This window comes from Echiichthys vipera (assembly GCF_963691815.1).
Source record: "Echiichthys vipera genome assembly, chromosome: 21".
NCBI lineage: Eukaryota > Metazoa > Chordata > Actinopteri > Perciformes > Trachinidae > Echiichthys > Echiichthys vipera.
This window is the reverse complement of record NC_139846.1, coordinates 23479110-23491366: the sequence shown is the minus strand read 5'-3', so window position 1 is coordinate 23491366 and position 12257 is coordinate 23479110. Positions and strand designations below refer to the sequence as shown.

Here is a 12257-nt window from a genome sequence, read left to right as displayed (position 1 = left end):
CAGTCGCACCGCGGAAGTATTATTCACACACTTTTAAATACCAGGAGATTGAGATGCTTTTAAAAAAATTAAAATAAATCATTCTGTGGCCATGGTCGGGCTCTCTGACCGCGATTAAATACCAAATAAACTCTATCCGAACTGGGGCAAACAGGAGAACGCGTAAAAAGAAAAAACGCACCAGAAATAATAATAAAAAATGAGTAAAAAAGAGGGAAAGAGCCTGAAGGAGAGTGGTGGCGAAGGTAGAGAAATGATTGAGGATGTAACTCCCATCATCATTTCCAAACCTCGATAAGAAACTACAGAGTACCGAGAGGGTTTGTGCACTCTTCTCACAAATTAGGAAATGCCGATATGAGGAGGAAGAGGAGCGCGGCTTTCAGCACCGCGGACGGACTCATGCAGCAGCTGTCCGTGGTGCTGAAAACCCCGGCTGATCGCTCACTTTATCCCACAAGGAGCCTCTGGAAATAAGTTAGATTTCTTTAGAGGACAATCTGTTTTCCATCATGAAATAATACGAGGACGAACGAGCCTCCGCGAGGTGTCAAATGACTTGATTTCAAACAATCACCAGTTGCATTTTTTTTCTCATCGCGGGGTAAAAAAAAAAAAAGAAACAACCCCAAAAACCCCGCAACCTTCATCTTTCACCGCGGGTTTTGCGTTTCCCTTCCTGGGTTTATTACAATCTCTCTCTTCAGTCATTTCCCTCCTGTGCTTTTCTGGAAAGACTGCGCACTTTTAACACTTTGCGCCGAGCAGCCTCGACCGCGCGCATGCAGCGGCTCGAGAGCGACGACACCGAGGCAGACTGGTTTTCTAATGATAATATGCGATTCTTACCTTCAAAGGAGAATCCCAATTGCACACAAAATCCGGCTAAGAAAACAAATCCAACAGTGTCATGAGAGGTCCACATCATTCCAATATAGAGAGGCTGTTTTCTTTTACATCAGCCGAAAGGAGGAAAAAGGCGAATGTTTCCCCCTCCCCAAAAAAATACTGCCAACACCAGCAAAATCAAACAGTTGCTGGGCGAGTGTGTTTAAACGGAGATTGCCGAAGGTGGAACATGCTGCACAACTACAGCTCGTCGGTGATGAAGTTATGTCCCCCCCTTCTCTGTCTCTCTGCAGGAGAGACTGTCGACTGCTCGGCTGTGCTGAAGTCTGTAAAATAACGGGGGCTGCGGTCTTCGCCTGCGCTACCAGAGAGACGTCAGTCTAGTGGATCACTGTGGCATCCGCACACTCCACACCCCTGCGAATCTAGTCCTCAGCCGGCCCCCAACTGTCACCTTGACCGCTTGATTTAAAAAAGCCAAAGAAACAAATAAGTGCGTCCGTGTGATGGGGTCTTTATTCTGGCATTTCTGGGAACCATGAGCGCCCAATATGATTTTGTTTCCTTGTTTTTTAAATGACAGGTGGACTAAAGAGCCGCTGCTAAACGCACTTTTTAACTAATCAGAAGCAGCATAATAGAAAAGTTCCCTTCTAAAAGCCATAATAACTTTTATCCATAAAGGAAATAAAGTGCGCGTATTTAGTGTGAGTGTGTCCAACTCTTGGGCGCTTATGCAGTCAGGAGACAACCCTTCTAAGAGGCTATAAAACAATATTGTAGCATTAGATGGTACCAAACAGGGAGGGGGTGGGGGTGGGGGTGGAGCAGCGACAGGGCAAGTATAGCATGTCCTGAGTCATTAAGATAGAAGAGATTGTGCTGGAATATTATTAGTCTCCTGGGCAGAGACTGAGAACACTCTGCCCTTTGTTGCAATGGGCACAACTTGTGCTGCTCTCTAATATTTGCTCTTAATTGATTCAGAGACCAATCAGGGGTCGTCCTTTCAGGAAACACCCAACATCCATCAACAGAAGTGTATGTGGGCAGAGGTTATAAAGTGACCGCTCTAAAGTTATCTGGATAATCACTGGTCCCTGCTTTCATCTGGTTCACAGCAGATTCACAAGCACTCAAAGAGGCAGCGATTTCAGTGATCTAAGGGCCCACCCACACGAAGACACGTTTTTCTGTAACCGCACAAAGTTAGTGTCGGTTTGGCCGATCATCCACACGCAGCCAGCGTTATTGGAGCGTGAAAACGGTATCTTTTGAAACCAGGTCCCAGAGTGGGAAGATTTAAAAACGCCCCCCATGGCATCCTCGTCTGGACGGTGAAAGCTCAGACTTTGTTAAACGATGCCATCACTGCCCCACGTCCGACCTCTAACCCCACGGCGTTACATAACAACAACAGTGCTGCTGCGTGAGAGGACAGAGACGGACCCAGAAACTGTTTACTGAACTGGACTCTGAGCCACATGCATGGGACTGAATGAGGCCCAGCACAGATTTCTCCCTTTTCCCTGATGCTCTGAAGAAGGAGCTAAACTGCTCTCTAGGCTCTGTTTCTAAATCCAGTTCTAAGAAGCTGTGAAAAGTCTCTAAATGTAGTGAGAAAGTGGCGCCTGGGAGTGCTTTGGGACGAGGAAGGGGCTCCCAGCAGCACCCTCTGCTCAGTGAGGACACTAACTGCAGAGTGATGGGTGCATCAGAGTCCAGAACAGCACCAAAGTCTCCACTAAGACCAGAACCAGGGACACGTTTGTCTCTAGGATGGAGGAGGATTTGGAGAGAAACTCTCCGGTGTTTGGATTCTCCACAGCGTCTCCCCGTCTCTTCTTCTCCGTTGTTGGTGTATTTCTGTGGCAGTTACAGCGCCACACCCAGGCCTGGCATGGGTACTACACCGTTTTTAGCCGGTTCCAATGGTTTTCTGTGGATGCAGAAATTTCTTGAGTCGAGGCCGTGTGGACAGAAAACTTTTTAAGAACGATGGAGACAAAATAAAGGTTGTTTGGACGTATCCTACACGAAACATCAAGCTGATGGTGGTGGTGCATTATTTTATAATGTTCTAGTAACGCACTGATTTCAGAGCGCTGAGCTATAAACAATTTCAAAATGGAAAACATGAACAGATCGTGAGGATTATAGAGTATAGTGTAAAGTTTTCTTAATCATGTCTTCTTTCCATTTCTGAGGTTCAGCAACACAAAGCTTTTGTGGTGGAAAGTAACTCACAGTAACTGTTTTTTAATAACTATATGGAGGACATTTACAGCCTTTATTTTGGCAGGAAACAGTGATGATGAATGCAAGAAAGGTCAGAGGTCAGAGGCCTTTTCCATGGAGGGGGCCTGTGAATTTTCTCATTCGTCCAGGTCATCGTTATCCGCAAAGCAATTTCAGTCAAAAACAACTGGACTGGTTGTTTGTCTAGGAAGACGTTTCACCTCTCATCCAAGAGGCTTCATCAGTTCATTTCCATGGAGCAAGCTTACCAAATAAACCAGGCTTATTGTGCTTCTCTTCACTTTTCTTTTCACTTTTCATTTTCAGTTAATTCACTTTCATAAAGTAAGTTCAGCATAGTTCAAGCTCTGTTACTATGATTACTCCATTGCTGGCAAACTAACCTGGTTCGGGGGCACGCTGTCAGACTAAGACCTTTGGTAGACCAATTGTTGCTTATTATTTTTAAGCGCTGTTTTATAGAAAATCAACTGAAATGATAATTTAACGTATATATATCCTTAAATGATAAAAAAAAACAATATATAGGCTATACCTACATACATGTTAAATAAATATAGTAGGCTTATGTGATTTCAAGTGTCCACATTAGCCGATAGAGCTAAATAAATTAAAGATACAATTGCATAACTTTAGTATCCAGGCCTCTTTTAAATATGATGAGTGTGTCACATCATCATCAACATGCATTTGGCTCACAAGCTGGCAAAACTCCGCCGGTCATCTGGAGCGGAGTGGATCGTGGCAGTCTGTGTGATTTAAATTCAGAGATTTGTTTCACAACACATGATACATGTTGGAAACTGATTGTTGACAGCATTTGAATAAACTGTATTCATGTATACTGAATTATGGACGCCTCCCTAGGGAGGTGTTCCAGGCACGTCCAGCTGGGAGGAGGCCTCGGGGAAGACCCAGGACTACTACTACTGTCACTAGCAGCACTAGTGCTACGTAGCAAAACGTGGAATCAATATGAGCAGTACATGAATAATAATAAATTGAATATATCTCTGCGTTTGGACAAAGAACGCTTCACTGGACGTGTCGGTACGATTTTATTATATATTATATATTATTTCCTGTGTGAGATTGGCGCTGTCCTCAGAGTAGCGGCTGCAACTAGAACTGTCCCGAGAGCGGCGCCTGCAGCCGGGCTCTCGCAAATTTTGCAGTAAAAATATGCTTTGCACAGTGATGGTGGTAAAGTGGTGAGCATAGCTTCCTTCCAAGCAGTTGACCTGGGGTTGATTCCCAGCCATTGCAGCCTTTTCCCGTGAATGTTGCAGTCTTTTGTGGGCACAAAGGATACGTAAGGCAGCAGGTATCTGTACTACTCCACTGTGATTGGTGAAACAAGCACTTAACCCAGGTTGACCTTCCTCCATCGTAGTTGCATTTTGTAGGTTTTAGGCCACATAAAAGATCAAGTGCCTGAGCAAGATCACTTCTTTTATCCAGATATATTTTGAAAACGTTTGAAATTTGGAAAAATGACAGGGGATGTGACTGATTTCAGGTTGTTGTGGCCGAGAGGTTAAGGCGATGGACTCGAAATCCATTGGGGTCTCCCCGCACAGGTTCGAATCCTGTCAACAACGTTTGCTGAGACACTGATTTGACATATTGTCCTTGTTGTCTCACACTTGCAAAGTTACATATCATTAAAGCCAATTTCTAGGTGTGCTATATTGAAAATGTCCTGAAGTGATGTCACTTTAGGGCGCACTCACACTGTCCATCTGTAGCCCAAGGATGTTTCACGGCTAAAGTCTAGTTTGTTTGACCAGTGTGAGTGCAACCATACCACGCCTTGCCGGCCACGGCCCGTTTGGGAGAGGTGGGCTTTTGTAAAGCACGTTTGCACATGCACGAGCATGCACACGTGTACGAGCACGAAGCCTACGGCGGTTCTGATGTCATTTTATGTGCGCCTGGTGACCCGCACTGCTGGTGGATTAATTTCCCTCCCCCCCAAAGAAAAATAGCCAGGAAATTAGTGTTTCGTGGACATATTAATTTGCTTCACCTGATGATGGCTTACCTGTGTGCTTGATATGTGGTGAGAAATTAGCGAACAACCACAAGTTTAGGACAGGTAACAATGCCAGGTAACAGTAACTATATACTGTATAAACCTTTATAAGCTGTGACTTCAAATATGTTTTGCGGCTCCAGACAAATTTTACTTGGCCAAGAGGGGGCAAAATGTCTCTTTTGATAGTAAAGGTTGCAGACCCCCGCCCTAGACCAACCAACTGCTGATAAAATCAATTATCTCTATACTATTTTTTTTACACGGTTCTATTTAGAGCCATTTCTTACAACGAATCAAAACAACATTTGATATAATCTAGTCAAATATCACACACAAATACAAACTTAAACCCTTTTCCTCACTTAAACGACCTGTGACACAGTCAGACATGGTATGTCCCAATCAGCACACCTGCATGTGCCTGCTGGGGCCTTCAACATAAGGCAACACTAGGCCTCAGCTCTGTTTCACTCCCAGGGACTATGAGAGAAACATGATCGGGGTGATACAGGAAGAAGCTTCTGTGAGATTAGTACGAATGAACGGGATTAATTAAACTGTAAGTGTGTTTTTCTTACTAACTGGAGGGGATGTGTTGAAGTTGTGAGTGTATGTGGATTTTGTGTGGTGCGTTCACTCACCACATCAGAGGGAAACGGTGTGTCTGGGTGTCCATTTTGGGACTGATATTGGAGAAATGCTCTCCATACAGTCACCGCAAAATGCAGTTCATACAGAAAAATGTCAAATGTTTTTGATCCAAAAATCACAGTATGGATTTTTCTATGGTGTTGCTCAAGGTCTCAGTGTCTTAATATGGTGTTTTTTCCCAAGCTACTTGGTTAATAACATTTTCAGAGAAAACACTGCGCTGAGCTGCATCTCAAATGAATGTTTGATCTCTGGATCTTTGTTGTTTGTTTGGGTTCGATGCGATTGAATCGATGTATGAGAAGTGACGAGCTTTTTATATTTGTTTAGTTATAAATTTGTTTATTTTGGGCGGGGTTGGTTAAGTTTGCTTGTGATAGTGGGTTAAGTGTGCGATGGAGAGTTAAATTGAATGTGCGGAGTGGGGTTGTATTTGAGTTATTATTGTTTTTATCATGCATGAGAGGTAGATTAGTTGGTGCTTTTTATTTTAGGTGCTTTTTATTTTAGTATGAGTGAGCATGGTTTAGTTGAAAGGAGATTGGCTGTGTTTGTGGTTTATGTTTGTGGTTTAAAGGAATGGTATGAAAGGGGATAGGAATGGTTGTTTTTGGAGTTTATTGTTTTGCTTTATTTGGTTGATCTGTGTTTTGGTACTGCAGAGAGCAGTGTTACGCGACGTATACAAATATTAAGTTCCTAAATGAACTGAAACTGTATAAACATGGTTTAAGTTGTTTCAAAGAAAACTTAAAGTTGTTAAATATGTTTTGAATTGGAAGGACTTTTTTGTTTTGGTTAAAAGATAAATGATTGTGAGCTTAATGTAAATAATATTTGAATTTTTATTAATAAGATTTAAAAACCACCCTGTCCCCAACCCCTTAAATAAAAAGACCAAAACTGGTACATGGAAAACAGGGAAAGATTGGAGGAGATTAAACTTCACAGATGAATCAATTAAAACTACCACATCCATTGTCCCCTTTAAATAGCTGTAAAGTTGTGAGCTGTGTGTGTGTGTGTAAGCGAAGCCAATGACGGGGTCAGCTTCTCCTTGTTAAGTCAAAGTCATCTGAGCAGAAAAGTCAGACGTTGACATCTGATAGCCAGCGGTTTTGAGGCTCAGAGTCCTGGCACGTCATCATGTAATGAGGGAACTTCAAATGTCACCTTGGAGTCAGGTGACTTCTCACCATAGTGGCAGAAATCGCACCGTGACATTGACGCGTTAAAGTCCACGAAACTGTGATCGCATTCATGAAAAGAACATATGTAACAAGGTATATTTTATATATATTAAGAAGTGTGTGTGTTCTGGACCAGCGGTTCTCAACTGATTCTCAGCCTCCCTGGTAAAGTGTACTCCAAGGTGCTGGAAAGGAGTGTTGGTCCTATAGTCGAACCTCAGATTGAAGAGGAACGATGCGGATTCTGTCCTGGACGTGGAACAACGGACCAGCTCTTCACTCTCGCAAGGATCCTGGAGGGGGGCTGGGAGTATGCCCATCTAGTCTACATGTGTTCTGTGGAACTGGAGAAGGCATATGACCGGGTCCCTCGGCAGATACTGTGGGAGGGGCTGCGGGAGTAGTGGGTGAGGGGGTCGCTTCCGGATCGGTTCGTAGCTGAGTGTGATACGGCTGAGATGAGGATCAGCACCTCTAAATCTGAGGCCATGGCTCTCAGAAGGAAACCGGTGGATTGTTACTCCAGTTAGGGAATGAGTCCTTACCCCAAGTGAAGGGAGTTCAAGTACCTTGGGATCTTGTTCAGGAGTGAGGGGACGATGGAGCGTGAGTTTGGCCGGAGAATCGGAGCAGCGGGGGCGGAGCTGCAGTCGCTCTACCGCACCGTTGTGACGAAAAGAGAACTGAGCCGGAAGGCAAATCTCTCGATCTACCGGTCAATCTTTGTTCCTACCCTCACCTATGGTCATGAAAGCTGGGTCATGACAGACAGAACGAGGTTGCAGGTACAAGCGGCCGAAATGGGTTTTCTCAGGAGGCCTAGGAACGTCTCGGGATCCCCCAGTTGGAGCTGGTTAATGTGGCCCGGGAAAGGGAAGTTTGGGATCCCCTGCTAATGCTGCTGCCCCCGCGACCCGAGCCCGGATAAGCGTTTCGAGATGAGATGAGACGATGACTTAAAAAAAAAAAATATATATATATATATATTTTCATCCTTGCATACAGGAAGAGTGCTGTTGGATCAAAATCCTTGTGTACTTCTAATAAAAAGAACATATTTTATTAATCCCCAATTTCCCCTCAGGGAAATTCTCTCTGCTTTCATGTTATGTACACACACAGGCCTGGGATACAGTCACACAAACAGGAACCTATACACATGCATTAAATGCAGAGATGTCAGAGGGGTGCCTGTGGAAGGGTGCCCCAAGCAGGTGGGGGTTCGGTGCCTTGCTCAAGGGCACCTCAGCAGTATGTGGAACCTATTTGGAAGTCCCCACAAGCTGAGTTACTGCCAAGAGTGTGTGCACATACACACATTAAGCAGTCATACAGCTTTTTTTGCTTTTTTTTTTTTTACATAAAACATACATATTCTCATCCTGCATTCAGAGCACATTACCCTCACAGTGAAACTCCATGGACTTTGTTAACGGCTATTGTGGGATGCCCACAGCGCAGCTCGTCCATTATATCCAATAGAGGCAGCTACGTGGGCCACGGAAGCCGCAGACACCGATGCAGGCCGGTTCATCCATTTCTCACCCTCTGCACGGCTTCGTGGCCCTCCAGGTAACAGCTAAAGACTACTAAAAATGAATCGAGACACAAACCTCATTGTAACAGACGGAAATGTGAAGAACACCTTCAAAACCCTGCAGAACTAACTGTATCCAAACTCAGTGGCACACAGTGAAGTTAGCAGCAGCCAAACCCTACCTGATTTTGGGTACCTGGAAAAAATCCTTGCTGCGCCCCGCCTCAGTGTGCTGCGTTTCCGTTCCTCATGTAAATAAGCAGCAACAGTAAGAATAACCATCACAACTGAAATAGACTGATTTCACTTAGGGGCTGGCCACACGAATGCGGGTAATTTTGAAACCGCGTGTTTCTCTGCACAGTAACACGTAACCGCTGTTGAGTTTTTTTGTAACGAACTTTTTGGAAAAGTCCCGTTTCAGCAGTCGTGTGGACAGGAAAAACAAAATTTCTTGTCGACATTGTTTGAAGTCGCACTGCGCAACGGTAAACGTTAGGTAGTATCCATGGAGACTTGTGGATCACGCTAGACGTGACCAGCTGACGGGGGCGTAGTTTTTTCATGAAGCTCCTTAAATCATTTTGAGTCGACTACATGGAGCTATGTTCAACAAAGGGTTGAAAGCACCCTGAATTACCATTCATTGAGCCTTTTACTTGAAACCAAGAGCTCCATCTAGTGGGCTCAACAAATACAACTAATGCTTCATGAAGCTTCATTTGGACGTCACTACTCAGCCGACTCTCATCACCAACTAACCCAGTATATAGACTCTCCTCAGCGTTCACTTTGCCAGATTGTTCACAGCTCTCATGCAAGACACTCCAGCGATTTCCGGAATGCCAACATGGATTCGATCCTTCCCGTCCCGTCGTCTTCCTGGATATCACCTCCGCCTCCTGTCCCCATCTATGACCTTCGTCCAGTCCCTCCTGGTTTCCGTCTGCCTCTCTCCTGAGCTGTTTGATGAGTCCCCGCAACGGCTCCTCGACCCCCTGCCTGGCCACGACTCTCCTTCTGCCTTTCCCTCATTATTAAATAAAGTTTGTAACCAACTAAACCTGCTGTATTGTGTGCTGCTATTGGGTCCTCAACTATACCATTACAATGTTGATAACAGTAATACCAATGGAAGACCTGCATTAAGTACTGAGTCAACTAATTTTTAATAGTTGATTCAGATATACAGATAAAAGAAATATCTTGTGTATTTTAGGCCTCCAATTTTCCGTAAGTATGAACTAAAGGGTCTCCAATTTAACAGAACCACAGCTCATTAACCTGAGATGTCGTCTCAAATTCAATAGAGAAATATAAGAAACCATCGGCTCATCAGTGCAATATCAACATGACTTATAAATGGAAGAAAAAACTCTGGGGTAAAGGCTGAACAAGAAATCCCTCAGAATCTTGTTAAGTCTGAAGAGCATGACTGACGGACAGATCTACAATTTGTATGACCCCTTCAATTTTTCAATTTCTTTCCTTTTCAAATTTGGCCTGAACAAAAACATGCTGTTGTCAAAGAAGTTTTTTTACAAAAAGGCATTATAATCTGTTGCAGCTCAGTTATAATTATATTCGCAAGAACTAACCCATGTGGTGATCCCACTGATTCTCCATCTGGAGAATGGAGAATCTAGTATTACAAGAACATATAGCTTCAGTGCATGTAGGCATTTTTCCAAGCATTTATTATATAGGACAGACAAAGTGGGGTGAGAGAGGGAGAGGGAGACATGCGTTAGGTCGGAGTCAAACCCGCGGCAGCTGCCTTGAGGACCTTTAGCCTTTTTACATGGGGCGACTTCTCTAACACTCACCTTTGGCTGCCCTATGGTTAGCTTCTTTAATGTATATGTTAATGGGATCCTGCTCGCCGTGCCAGTCATCCTTTATGTGACAATTACATCTGAATCCTGCTAATGAGATGGTTTTGAAACACTTCATAAAGATTATTTATGGATAATATCTTATAATACTGAAAGGCTGGATCTAACTAAAAATGGGGACATGCTACTTGGGGACAACCTACATAATATCCTCCTGTAGAGTTGTGACTTGTATGTCTGTGTACACGCTAAGCAGACACAGAGCAATATTAGCATTTATGTAGAGTTATTTTTGGACATTTGGCACATTTAAGTCCAATACCCACTCCCCCCTCAGCTATGGGCTCCACAGACTCCTTTATCTATGTGGTGCTACTGTAGGTGACCCATAAACTAAAAAATAATCAGTGTACTGTAGCTCCCAGGCCTGAAAAGTGAAACCAATATGGAAGTCCTTTAAACCTGTATTCTCTCTAATTTCCAACAGGGGGTGACTCCACTGGCTCCAAGAAGTCTCTATAGAAGTCACTGAGGAAATGAGCCTACTTCCCACTTGATATATTACCTCAGTAAGGATTTTCCAAATGAGTTTATGGTCTCAATCACTAGTTTTAACTCTTTAAAACAGCATGATGTTTATTTAGTAAATTATCGTCCCATTTAGAGTAAGATAGACGGTAAAGTAGGGCTTGCTTTAGGGCTGAGCTTCACAACCTGTCAATTAGGATAGACGGTTAGCAATGCATAAGCATTGACCTTGATTTTGGGTGTTGTCAGTGTTATCGTTGGTCACTTAAAATGTATTGAACAGCATTCAGTGGTTGCACCTTGCTAACCTAGCTAGCACTAACTTAATGGTTATTTAGTAATTTAAGTTAAACTGCCAATCTTCAATCAGCTTCAGTGTTAGCAGGTCGCTGCAATCCCTCCGACAAATGTCTACTGGAGCATTCGTGATAGTCATTTGATTTTTAGGGTTTAGCTTAGTGCCATGGAAACTTCACTTGTGTAGGTGTCTCCTCTGTTTTAGCAGCCTGGCGTGGCTTTTCATAAAGGTTTCAATGAGATTGAACCGTAAGCGACCATAAGCACCAAACGTCACACACACTTTCGTCCCATTGTAAAATCAGATGAATTGAGAGGCGGGCCTTCTGTGGTGGCGATGACAATAAGTCAAAATCCACAAAGTTCAAACTAGGGCTGGCTGTTTCTGTACACCCAGAGCTGTAGGATTTGACTATACATAGTTATCATGACCTTAATCAAAAACAGCGGGCCTTGAGGCAAAATAATGATTAGATCTTGAGTAAAAGTTGTTTTCATCAGTTCAAACTCTCGATTTCTCTCTATACTTATAAGTACGGGTAGCGTACAGTCCATGGGTTGTGTTAAGCTAACATTAGCTCCTAAGCCATTAATGTTTAACAGTAAGCAACTGGCCAGCTGTTAGCTAACATTAGGCATACTATAAATAAAATGCCTTTTTATGTTGATATTTAACCTTACAAACAGCAGTTAAATTGGCCTCAGGGATCCACATAGGCTAGGGTACTTTGATGTTATTGCCTCTAGGTTAAAATTAAATATCAGTTCTATACCCATTCATGATCTAAAAGAGATTAGGAACATCTTGAGAGATCTGGGAGCACTGCTGTGAAACCAAGAGAGCCTCTCCTAGCTGTCACATGCTCATCTGTTTCTTTTTTTTATCCCTCTACTCTGATACAGCTTGTCAGACTTGTTTGATTAAAGTATTGACTATTGGGTTATGAGTAAACACAGCATTACACCAGACTAGAGCCAGTGTGTCAGATATGAGCTCAAAGACATGGTTTGAGTACTGTTCCTGATGTCTGTGACCCTGCTTCAATCCTTCTGTTTCCCTTTACACTGTTTTT

At 43.4% G+C, this 12257-nt stretch overlaps 1 protein-coding gene across 1 annotated transcript in view; it reads right to left on the bottom strand.

The window, feature by feature from the left end:
- The window catches only part of vstm2a (V-set and transmembrane domain containing 2A), an 83861-nt gene extending 82809 nt beyond the window's left edge, over nt 1-1052 (bottom strand). The window contains exon 1 of the mRNA XM_083936610.1: nt 850-1052. Within this exon, the coding sequence (XP_083792736.1) occupies nt 850-928 (79 nt within the window). The 5' untranslated portion in view covers nt 929-1052. The remainder of the gene's footprint in view (nt 1-849) is intronic.
- Nucleotides 1053-12257: the final 11205 nt, after the last annotated feature.